A 12178-nucleotide genomic window follows, 5' to 3' on the forward strand; every position below is an offset into this window, starting at 1 on the left:
GTCCTGTGTTCAGAAGACAGATATGGCTTTGTTTGTGGGATTGGCTTGCTCAACCTCACAGAGTGTAGAGCAGGGGTCCTCAAACTTTTTAAACAGGGGGCCAGTTCACTGTTCCTCACACCGTTGGAGGGCCGGACTATAGTTTAAAAAAAACTATGAACAAATTCCTATGCACACTGCACATACCTTATTTTGAAGTAAAAAAACAAAACGGCAAAAACACCCGCATGTGGCCCGCAGGCCGTAGTTTGAGGACGCCTGGTGTAGAGGGTTCTCTGTAGGATTTTGATACATCAGGCTCAAGTTTGTCTTGTTTGAACCCCAAGCTAAGTGCAAGTAACAATGACAGGGTCTCTTTGAGATGCTGCCTTTAGCCTAGGAAGTTGGCCACCCTAATGCTTCTCTTCTTTCCCTCCCTCCCCCCACCGTGTGTGTGTGTGTGTGTGTGTGTGTGTGTGTGTGTGTGTGTGTGTGTAGGTCAATGGGACAGCATGGAGGAATACACCTGTATGATCCCTCGGGACACCCACGATGGGGCATTTTACAGAGCCGTGCTGGCACTACATCAGGACCTCTTCTCCTTGGCACAACAGGTATAAACCACATGTGTACTCAGACCATCTAGCAAAAAAAAAGGTAATTATGCGTGGCCTGTCAGTTCCTAGGCACATGGTGCCCGTGCAAACAGGCTGCTGCCCTTCAGCTCTGGAGTCCGGTCCAGTGAGCTCAGAGAACATAACACTCAGAAGAAGCAGACTGCCAGCACATTAGCGGGGCCACTTCCCTTTAGAGAGGGACAAGCGTGTTCCGGAGGGACCATTTCATCGCTTTGGAGTTAACTTCTTGGATGCAATTTCATCACTGCATCCTTCTTACCACCTGGCCTTGGCGGTCCTTGTCATAGAGAGAAACTGTCAGTTTCCTCAGCCATCCCCCTCTGCAGCAGAAATCAGTCACAGGTTTCTTCTGGTTCTGTAGGTGTGTTGCACGTTGATGACCTTCCAGAAAAGCCAGTGCTTTAGTTGAAAACCCTGTGCTGACTTGCAGAATGACATAATGAAGTAATCACATCCACCCTGTGGGCACCAGGCTGTCTTAAATGAGGTGCTTGGGTAAATGACCTGAGCAGTTAAAGGATGGGGATGTAGTAATTAACCTTAAACATTCAAACAAGGAAAAGCTCTGCATGATGGCTTTTTAACTGGAGAAACAGAGGAGGCTGCAATTGCAGTCCCCTGGCCGTCCCTGGGACCTTGATTTAGTGACAAGAGCTGAGACGTGGGCCATCCAGTCACTGGCCCAAAGGCCCGTTTGTACATGGAGAGGCCTGGGCATTCTTCTCCCAATGTCAGCACTCTCACGAGGACAGGTGCTTCTCAGCCAGAGATGACCCCACCCCACCCCAAGCCGTGTGCGTGTTTGCACACTCCAGTTTCACAAATGTGACCCACAAGGAAAAGTTGAAAGCAGGTAGATACCCGAATTGTCCTCTTGATATGCAAGAACATGGTGATTCTAAGCATACATTTCCCCTCCCTCGTTGCCCAAGGTTTGGGGTGTTATCATAGATGTTAAGCTTTTGGCTGCCGTACATTTCTGTCTTTTCCAAGAAACCAGTACTCTTCTCTTGCCATTCAGCTCTAAGAAGAGGTTTCTTCCCTTCTTTGGTGAATTTTTCTCTTTATCATTGGAATTAAAGCGAGACAGGTAACTTCTGCAGCTCGTTGAAAAGCCTGGAAATAACAGCACTACCCTCAGCTCCCAAGTCCAGCGCTCAATTCCAGGGGCTCCCTGTTTCTCTCCTAGTGCATCGACAAAGCCAGGGACCTGCTGGATGCTGAGTTAACTGCTATGGCGGGAGAGAGCTACAGTCGGGCATACGGGGTGAGTATCGTTTTAGAGGCCCATTCAGCTCTTTTTTCAGAGTGGGCTACTGAGGACTCACGGGCTGCTGAGCACATGCCTGCGTGTTCTCAGCAGATACCCTGCACCAGGAGTGACTGAAGGGAAGCCTGGCTTTTGGATGTTCATGTAGTACTAAGTTGGAATGTGATTTGCTTTCGTCAGGCCATGGTTTCTTGCCATATGCTGTCGGAGCTGGAGGAGGTTATCCAGTACAAGCTTGTCCCTGAGCGACGCGAGATCATCCGCCAGATCTGGTGGGAGCGGCTGCAGGTGAGCCTGGTAGAAAGCCCTAGGTGGCCAGCCCGCCCTCCTCACAGGCTTGTTTGCTTCGAAGCAAGCCACTCAAAGGCTTTTCACCTGAGCCTTTAGCTATGAGGACTACCGCTTTCCAGCCTCCTTTTATTCTTCTCTGGGAATAGAAGAAAATGTCTTTTTTTTTAATATATTTTTTTATTGATTTCAGAGAGTAAGGGAGAGGGAGAGAGAATGAGAGAGAAACATCAATGATGAGAGAGAATCACTGATCAGCTGCCTCCTGCATGCCCCACATTGGGGATCGAGCCTGCAACGTGGGCATATGCCCTGACCAGGAATTGATCCATGACCTCCAGATTCATAGGTCGACACTCAACCTCTGAGCCATGCCAGCCAGGCGAAGAAAATGCCTTTAATAAGTGGCACTTAAGGCTAGCCAGTTGAGAATCTTCACCTCAAAATCAGTGGCTCTCAGTTTTAGCTGCACAATAGAGTGAGCTGGAGAGTTTTTAGGAATTCAGATACCCAGGCCACTTCCCAGACCAAATAAATCCAAACTTCTGGGGATAGACCCAGGAGCAGTATCTCCTTAGCCTACCCGGATGATTCCTGTGATGGCCAGCACTGAGCACCACAGCTCTGAACCCAGTCGCTGGTCACCTGCATCCAGCTCTTCCCATGGCGTTGCCTGATGTTCTCATTGACCAGGGCCTGCCGGGTACAGTTCCTCAGGTCATCGTCATCCCATGATCTCTATTCAGACTTTTTCACAGAAGTGTCCTGTCCTAGAGAAGCTTTTCCATGTCCTCCATCAGTGTTTTCATCGTACATTCTGATCATTTTAGCATGTGGAGCTGTCGATTCCAGGTCTGGGATTCAGCAGTCTTAAATGTTCTTGGAAAGGGCAGTTCTCCCATGCCTTGAGCAGGTAGGAGGGGAAGTCCATCGGCAAAGACAGCCTTTACCCTTCAGAAGCCACTTGTCCCCCTGCTTGTCATATTCAACCTCCTCAGTTTGAAACTGTTTCCTCTTGGCCCAGTCCACACCTAATGCCAGATTCTGTCTTCAGAATTTGGTCAATCCAGGTTGTGCTTCCAGGCTTTCAGTAGGCTGTGACAAAGCCTTTTGACTCCAGGCTGCATTCCTGCCTAAGCAGCTCAGGGCACATTCCACTGGAGAGGAAAGAGTAGCGGGCAGAGGATCGTCTGTGAATATAGTAGTCATTTATGCTCTGAAGCGAGCACATGTAGTTCCTTCACATGTTTTATTAGCAATTATGAAATGCCCAGTGAATGTTTTGATGGAAAATTGTCTGTTGGATACCAGAAAAGAGCTGCACAGAGCAAGCATTGCCCACTTGACTGGTACACACCCTGGTTTCTTAAGTGCCTGTAATGGGGCAAAGAGTTTCCAAACCAGAGATCTGGTTTGTGAATGTGCCATGCTAACAGCGGGACTTGATCCAGTGAGAGATTTGGAAGGGGAGTGGACTAAATGAGTCTTGGGGCGGGGAGACCCACGTCTGACTTTACTGTGTCCAAGATACCGTCATCGTCTTAAGCCTTCACCATTCCTATCTCAGAACAGCAGGATGTTTTTTGGCTGGCCAGGGCCAAATTATTTCAACATCTGGGAGAAACTAGCAGATGTGAGAAGTCACCAAAACACTCACTCAGTATACATTTTCCTGTTTTTCTAACTTTCCAAATCACTTGTTTCACTTAATGGGATAGAAAGATAATGGTCCAAGGCCTGAAAATAAAGCTTTAAATCTGTGGTAGAAATTTGGCTCTTGTGGATGGCTTGCTGTCAAAACACTCAGCCAGCTGCCTAGGCTGGAAGACTGTCATGTTGTGCACAAGTCATCTACGTTGAAATCCCCAGCCAGCATCTCCCTTGGGGCAGTGCGAGAGGTCAACCCTAGTGGCATTGGGTCTCTTCTTGCCTTGGGTTCTTTATTTGGGCTCAGCCTGTGTCCTGTTTGTCACATTGAAAAGCCTGCCATCATTGCTCCCAGACTTTTAGACGTATTTCCATGGAGAACAGCTCATTTGGCTTCAGGGAATTCACCGATGAACCGGTAGATCTCAAAAACCCATCTCTTCATCTCCCCTAATGGTAGTCTGACTACTTATCAGTGAAGGTGAAAAAGGAGAAGCTCACTTCACTCTCAAAGTGTTTGGATATAAAATTAGCTTAGCTCCTTTGATAACGTTAAGACACTTTTTTTTTAATTAAAAAGAATTTATATGTGTGAATGAATGAGGCACTTCCCCTTATATATGTAGTTTTCAGTCTGAGACAGACAAAAATGAAGAGGAAAGACTTTCGCCAGGCCAGTATGTCCCAGTGGTTGAGCATAGCCCTATGAACTAGGAGGTCATGGTTCGATTCCTAGTCAGGGCACGTGCCCATGTTGTGGTCTCAATCCCCAGTGTTGGGCGTGCAGGAGGCAGCCTATCAATGATTCTCTCTCTTCATTGATGTTTCTATCTCTCTCTCCCTCTCCTTCCCATTCTCTGAAATCAATAAAAACATGGGGGAGAGAGGGTGGCGGGAAGAGGAAAGACTCTAAGCATAAGCAAGGACAAAAGTCTTAGTGCCAGTTTAGGCTCTAATAACCAGAAGTATAAGTGCTACCAACTTGCAAACAACACCATGTGAAATTTTAATTATTTACAGTTCTTTTTATACTTAGTTTTTTGGACTTTGAATGATACATTTTAAATTTAATTTCTTTGTCAGTGATAGTCATCTTCAACTAGAGAGACTAAAGCAAATAAAAAAGTTAGCAATATATTTATAATTCAGAAAAGAAACTTAAATAATTTAAGTCTGTTAACCTTCACTGTAGCCCTATGAAGTCGGTACTGTTAAAGGTAAGTCACAGAAAGTTCAGTAACCTGTCCAAAGTCACATAGATACTATGTGGCAGAGTCAGGATTCACGTTCCAGCGTCCTGTTCTCTGCTTCTCGAGTTTTGAGGAGTCCCAGAGAGGGGTTTCAATCACAGTACCTGTCACTTGAGGAAGTTCAGATTATAAAAATGAATCTCTTTCTGTTTCAGGGTGGATCTCGCTGTTGTCGGGAGGGAAGGGGGTTTAAGTGAGGACATATGTAATCCTCACTTCTGAATGTTCCAGGGCTGCCAGCGTATTGTGGAGGACTGGCAGAAAATCCTGATGGTGCGGTCCCTTGTGGTCAGCCCTCATGAGGACATGAGGACCTGGCTCAAGTACGCAAGTCTGTGTGGCAAGAGTGGCAGGCTAGTGAGTAACCCCCACCTCCCTGGGATGGGGGAGGAAGCTAAGGGAGGAATGGCATGCTTGGTCCGGTTCTGTTTATACCCTGACCTCTCTTGTTTTTAAGGCCCTTGCTCATAAAACCTTGGTGTTGCTCCTGGGAGTTGATCCGTCTCGGCAGCTTGACCATCCTCTGCCAACAGTTCACCCTCAGGTGACCTACGCCTACATGAAAAACATGTGGAAGAGTGCGCGCAAGGTCTGTATCTGGATCCTTCAACGGTAGGCCATGTTCTCCAGAAGGCTCACTGGCTCAGCCTCACTGCCTCCCCAAGGCCCGAAAGGAAACGGCGTCCACACCATTGTGTCAGGGACTTTGCTCCTCTTGGGCAGCTATTTGGCCTGATTTCAAAAAGTAAATCATATTCAGGGAGATGCCTATATACCATTGGCCAAGCCAGTGAGTTTAATCACAGTTACATTAGCAAGCAGAATGTGCTGGAACCCAGAAAAAGCACACTTTCTATCCCTCAGACAAGATGGGCTGTTCAGTACCCAGAAGAGCAGCATGTTTGTGAAACACTCACGAGCTTTCACAAGACCAGTTTGGTGTTTCAGACTGCTTGTCTCCTTTCCTGTCAGCAGTTGGGGATCCAAAAGCACCCAGAGTGTGATGCTGAAGCCAGTGGGGACCGGAAAGTCATCCTGCAGCCAGTGCAGGATTCCTCCTGCTTTATGTATAGACAGGTCCTTGGGAGACGGATGTGCCTCCTAGGGCGGTGGCGGGGGGGGGGGGGTGCAGGGGGGCGCAGCTGTAGTTTCTATTAAGCAGTCTTCCTGCATGGTGGTGATGATGAGCAGAAAGTAGGCCCTGGAGGCAAAATGAGTATGTGCTGTGGCTCCTGCAGCCTCCCCCCTGTGGAGCAGGCGGGGGCCCCCACAGTGGGGCCTGCGGTGAGAAAGGAATGTGGAGCAGCCACCAGAGCCATGGCTGCCAGAGAGCTGGTAAAACCGCAGTCGTGTCTCTGCCCAAGGCGTACTTGGGAGATCCTTGGACTGGGTCTAGAAATTGACTTCTTTTGTGGGTTGTTGACCCTATGACTGTGTCAGCCACCCAGAGTGGGGTGGACAGCCCTGCACCCAGGCACTGAGTCTTTGGGGTTCACTTCAGTAGTAATGGCCCAAGTTTCCTTTTGTTTTCTGTTCTTGTTGTCCTTTGGGTTTGTGTTTTTTCAGTCTCTGTAAGCCTCCCAAGCCAAAGCAGTTCTGATTCAAAGCCTGACCTTCCTCCAGGCAAATGAGAAAAGCAGAAGGTGCTGGATCTGAATGCAGTCTGGTTTCTTTCCTATGTGTAGCCTCCAAGTCTTTGAATGTCTTGCCGAAGGCAGGCAGAAGGAGCCTTTGGCTAATATATCAACCAGGGAGTGGCTTCTTTCAACTTAGGACCACAGCCCAACTTCTCCAAATTAAGGCTTTTTCTTACGAACCCACGTTCTGGTGGGAGACCATAAAACCACATGGATAAAATTTAGAAACCTATTTAAAGTTAGGTGCTTGGACCTCAAGCCCAGAGCTAGAGATGTCACGTCTTCATAAGAGTTCAGGAGTACCCAAAGAAGACTGCCTTCTGAGTAACTGTGCTATTGAACAAGGCACCTGTCTTGTGTGGGCTCTACTTTCCTCCTGTAAATAAGGACTCTCTCTGCCTGGCCCGAGGCAGATGCAAGTGTTTGGGGAAGAGCAGCCCTGTTCTGCAGGAAAGCGTCAGGCACCGGTGTATGTCATGTACTGTTTTCTCAGTCAAAATGCTTCACAGAATTTAGCAACAGTGTGCCCTTTCTTGAAATTTCTATCGTCTTGCCCAGAAACCCCCAGGCAGTCCAAGACCCAGGAATACCATGCCCAGCTTAAAGCTTGGACCTGAGAGAAGCCCCTTCCTCCAAGTGACAGTTCTGTATCTGTAAGGAGAAAGAATCATTGTTCTCCTCGCTTCCTGGATCGGAGAAAAGAAAGCATTTTTAATTCCTTGCAAATAAATTGTCTTCATGCCACAAAGTAGAGAAATATTATTCTCCCACACGGGACAAACTCACTAAATATAATATTGGGCTTCAGATCCAAACTAACACCCAGCCGCTCCAGAGCATCCTCAAGTAGTTGGGGCAGTTTATTTTTTGCTCAGCACCTTGTTGCATCTCCCAAACAGTGTGTTAACCGTGGGCTCTGAAAGCACCTGGCACCAGTTTCCAGTTCAGTTCTCACTTGCTTGATGTGCATCCTAGTCACACGAGTGATGTCACCTTGTAGTGATTGATCTTTTCAGTACTGTCTCCCAATTCTTTGTTTTTTCTTTCAAATATGGTCAGTGTAGTTCTCATAGAAAGGAAACTAAAGGAACATTTTATCACTTCCCAGGTGTGGGATGCTAATGTAGTTCATTTTTCAAAGCCAGTGGTGAGTACTAGAACTCTGCAAAGGCAGCTGTCTGAGGGAAACAGGTGTCTTGTTAGCTTTTGGAACATCTGTGTGTCTGCCCTGTCCTCATGCATGGATTCACTGCCTGATAAAGTGTTTGTCACATCATTCTGGCTCTGGGTTAGCCCTAGCTCTTCTTTTATTTTCATTTTTTTATTTTGGAATCTCTTGAGTCAAGTTTCCAGTCTTCCTGCTTAAGGGGTCATTATGCAAGTTTAGGTAAAGTGCCTGACACATGGCCCATCACACATACTTCACAAATGGTATGGTTCCTATAGGCTGGAACCATAGGTTGGAGGCCAATATACGAATTCATAGTCAGGAGTTATGGTTGATTCCATTATTCCAGAGCACACGAGTACTAAGTGGCTCATCTTGTTACCCAACTATTTCCACACCAGAGACTGGCCCTGCCCCGGGACCTTTCATATATCAGGTGACCTCCAGGTTCTTGATTCGCCCAGGAAAGATTTCAAGGACAAATTGGAGTGAGAACAAAGCAAGTTTTATTCAGGTAGAGAAAAAGAAAGAGGCCAGGGCACGGGTGCCACTGTGGAAAAAGAAAACGAAAAGTAGGTCCGGGTGGACGCAGGCCAACTTGCGAGGGAGTTGTGCCAGCCCTAACTCTTAAATCAACGCCAAGTACTTCCTTACGTTGAAAAGTATCTGAGGTTGGCCCTGGCCCCCAAGCCAGGGAATTTCATTTTCCTTCAAGCCATCATCGCTGACATGTTTCTTTTTTTTTTTTTTTTAAAGAAGACTCATGATTTACTATAAGATCATTCTGACCTTGTTTATTTGAAATGTTTATTCTTTTCCCTCCTCTTTTGCAGCCAAGAACACATAGCCTGTTTTTTACATTCCCACATACTGGGTCTCCTCCCTACGTTAGTAGATTGAACTTTCACGATTTTTTCCATTTGTGGGCTCATGTGTGGACCCAATTTATCAAGATGCTGTGTGTCTGGATATGGTGGGCTTATACAGATGGCTTGTAACTTACTCGCAGATCTCTGACTGGCTCTACTCTTCCCTAGTTCGGCTACCTGTTCCTAATGTCTGTTTTCCTGTTTACCAGGAACTTCTGTTCTAACCCAAATGCCCCCTGCTCTCTTGGCATGAAATCCCATTGCATAAAAAGATTTAACTGCTTGAGGATGCTCTGAAGATACTGCTACTAAGCCACCCTGTTCAACTGGGTGTCTGCTTAGCTAGTGACCTTCTCCCCGTGGATGCACGGAGGGTTCACCTGTCTCTGTGTTCTGATTTGGGTACTGAGGATTCAATCAGATTTTTTTAGCTATAGTTTTTGCTCTGCTGGAGTGTCCAAGGTACCACGGTGTTTTAAACAAATACTAAAGTTTTACTAGCTGAAATAATTCCCCATAAGCCTAATTTTCCCCAGGGCAATATGTTGATAGTGAAGTAAGCAGTTATTTCAAATTACTTCATATGAATTGTTATTTCGGGTAGCCAGGCAAGTAGCTTTTCCAGGCTTATTAAAGTAGTAATTACAGTTGGCAAAGGAGAGCTGAGACTTGGATTGAAAAAATATGAATCTTCCTGAAAAGCCTAGCCATCTCCCAGCATCATGCCCTGCTGGTCCTCTGTCCAGTAAGTTCTTACCCTACGTTCTAGGTGCTCTGTTTAGAGAGGGGTTGCTCCCATGCCTGTTACATTTCCCATGAGGTTGGGCCCCATGCCAAGTGGCTCCCTGTGCCTTTGTCTTGCTGCAGATCGATGCCTTCCAGCACATGCAGCACTTTGTTCAGACCATGCAGCAGCAGGCCCAGCACGCCATCGCTACCGAGGACCAGCAGCACAAGCAGGAGCTGCACAAGCTCATGGCCCGGTGAGGTCCCCACTGGCCAGGGCCAGTCACACTCCAGCCCTGCCATGCCAGCAGCCTCTGCAGCAAGGGGAATGTTCGAGGCTCCTTGGGCAGCCAGTTGCTTACATCTCTCACCATTTCCTGTAGGGATCCCAGGCAGCTGTCAAATTGTGCTGCTCCCAAGCCTCTGCTACTTATTTCCACAGGATTCAGCAGCCCCAGAGCACCCAGGTGGTGTTCCCCTCCTGGGTGTCGCGCTTCAGAGAGAGACTCCTTGTTTCCAAATGCCAGATGTGCTGCTGATTTGATGTGTGACTTTAGCTAAGTTACTTAACCTCTCTGTGCCTCCAGTTCCTCATCGTATAAAAAGGGGATAGTGAGAGTTCCTATTTTTCTAGGGTGGAATTAAGTAGTGTGAGGATTAACGAAGAGAATACATTGTCAAGCATTTGGAGCAGTACCTGGAACAGAGTGGCAGTCAGTAAATGCTAGCTGTGAATATTGTCACTATGAAGAATGGAGGAGAAGGGAAAGTGAGGGAGAAGCCATATGGCATGCGGCAATAAGAAAATTACTCTCACTGCTGTCACCCACAAAATTGGATTTGGGAAAAATAGGTCCATACAAACCCACTGTCCCTGATCCCTGGTTTAAGCTAGAATTGAAGGATAAAGGTCAAGAAGAAAAGATCTATATATATAAAAGCCTAAGCGATTAGCCAACCCTTCCACTGGCTGACCGGTAACTATGATGCACACTGACCACCAGGGGGCAGACACTCCACGCAGGAGCTGCCAAGCTGCGGTGACTTGGCAGCGGTGGTTCTTGGCTGACGCACCCAGAACAAGAGAGGAGGGAGCCCAATTCCAGGGTGTGTTACCCGAGAACTGCCCTCTTTCAATCTAGGACCCCTTGGGGGATGTTGGAGAGCCAGTTTCGGCCCGATCCCCACAGGCCAGGCTGAGGTACCCCACCAGTGCACGAATTGGTGCACCGGGCCTCTAGTAATACCATAAAAATGTATCCCCAAACGCCCATCTTTTCTCTCCCGACTAGTTTGCAATTCTGTTGATTCTATCATGTTGGCTTCCTGAGAGCAAGTGTAACCTCAGAAAGGCTGTAGTTCTCTCCACATAACTCCTTCTCCTTGGGAGCAACTTGAAGGGGCTTGTTTCTCTGTTTCCAGGTGTTTCCTGAAACTTGGGGAGTGGCAGCTGAACCTCCAGGGCATCAACGAGAGCACAATCCCCAAAGTCCTGCAGTACTACAGCGCCGCCACGGAGCACGACCGCAGCTGGTACAAGGTAACCTGACTCAGGGCGCGGGGCCCCAGCCCGGCCTTCTCCAGATGGCACCCCAGCACCCAACAGCCTGCGGTGCTCCTTCGTGCTTATGGTTGGCAGCTGGTCTGATACTGTGAATTGGCTTCTTTGAGTGCCGGGAGCCGGTCTGTCAGGCCCCTTAGAAGTATAATCGGTGTAGAAAGATGGATTCTTTTATTTGAGAAAGATTTATTACACCTTTGTTACGCACGTGGCTGCTGTCTTCCAGCCCCTTAGCTGCTTGTTTTCCTAGGAGCATCTGGACACATGGTTAATCTCTGGAACTTTATCTTCCCTTGGGTCATCTGTTCCTTCCCAGTTCCTTTCTGACTTCCATTCCTGCCTGCTCTTCATCTAAGAACTTAACTTTCTCTGTTTTTATTGGAAAGCTCTGGGTAACATCCTGTTATGCTGTAGGAAATTTTTCAAGAAGATAAACAGAATTAGGAAATGCATAAAGGATACGACTGACAATAGAAGAGCAGTTCTTGGAAGTGTACATTGAGGGGCCTTCTGGTAATAGCTGCTTGGCGTAGCAAATGTCACTGATTTCTTTCCAGTATCTTCTTAACCTGCTAACACTTTGTGAATTAATCCCCCTGGGCTCTAAACTTGTATCTGAAGATCACTGAAGCATCTAAAACAAAAATCTTTATTAAAAAATGCCCATTTCATGCTATCAGCATAATTACTCTAGGACAACTTCAGTCCAGGGCTGGAAAAATAAATCCAGTAAACCCTTAAATATCTGGAACCGTACTAATTTGAGCTGTCTCCTAACCAGATGACTTTGCTTCATTCAACTTTTAGGAAAAAAACAAATCACACGAAAAAAAACTGCTTCTAGAAATTTTATATTTTTCCTGCCCAGTATGGGTTTATTCTGTCTTCTCCATCCGTCGTGTAGTCCTTTGTGCTTGCAGGGACTGCTTCTGTCTTGTCACCGTGTCCCCCAGCTCAGGCCTGGTGCATAGCAGATATACAAGAGGTATTTAGTGAGTAAATGAGGATGTGGGAAAACTGAACCTGGGTCATTGTAGAATTCTTACTCATCAAATAAAGTTCAGTTATGATCAGTCTCTCTGCTTAGGAGAAGAAATGGACACGTTTTTATTAAAGGAAGGTTTTAGCAAGGAACACAAAGCAAT

The 12178-nt window shown here is 47.0% G+C and overlaps 1 protein-coding gene across 1 annotated transcript in view; it reads left to right on the forward strand.

Annotated features, from left to right (window-relative positions):
• The window catches only part of MTOR (mechanistic target of rapamycin kinase), a 111842-nt gene that overhangs the window by 80030 nt on the left and 19634 nt on the right, over positions 1-12178 (forward strand). Inside the window, exons 32-38 of the mRNA XM_079776770.1 lie at positions 478-593; positions 1807-1884; positions 2068-2175; positions 5304-5429; positions 5530-5661; positions 9614-9729; positions 10895-11012. Of these exons, the coding sequence (XP_079632896.1) occupies positions 478-593; positions 1807-1884; positions 2068-2175; positions 5304-5429; positions 5530-5661; positions 9614-9729; positions 10895-11012 (794 nt within the window). The remainder of the gene's footprint in view (positions 1-477; positions 594-1806; positions 1885-2067; positions 2176-5303; positions 5430-5529; positions 5662-9613; positions 9730-10894; positions 11013-12178) is intronic.

The sequence above is a fragment of the Cnephaeus nilssonii genome (genome assembly GCF_951640355.1).
Source record: "Cnephaeus nilssonii genome assembly, chromosome: 7".
NCBI classification, from domain to species: domain Eukaryota; kingdom Metazoa; phylum Chordata; class Mammalia; order Chiroptera; family Vespertilionidae; genus Cnephaeus; species Cnephaeus nilssonii.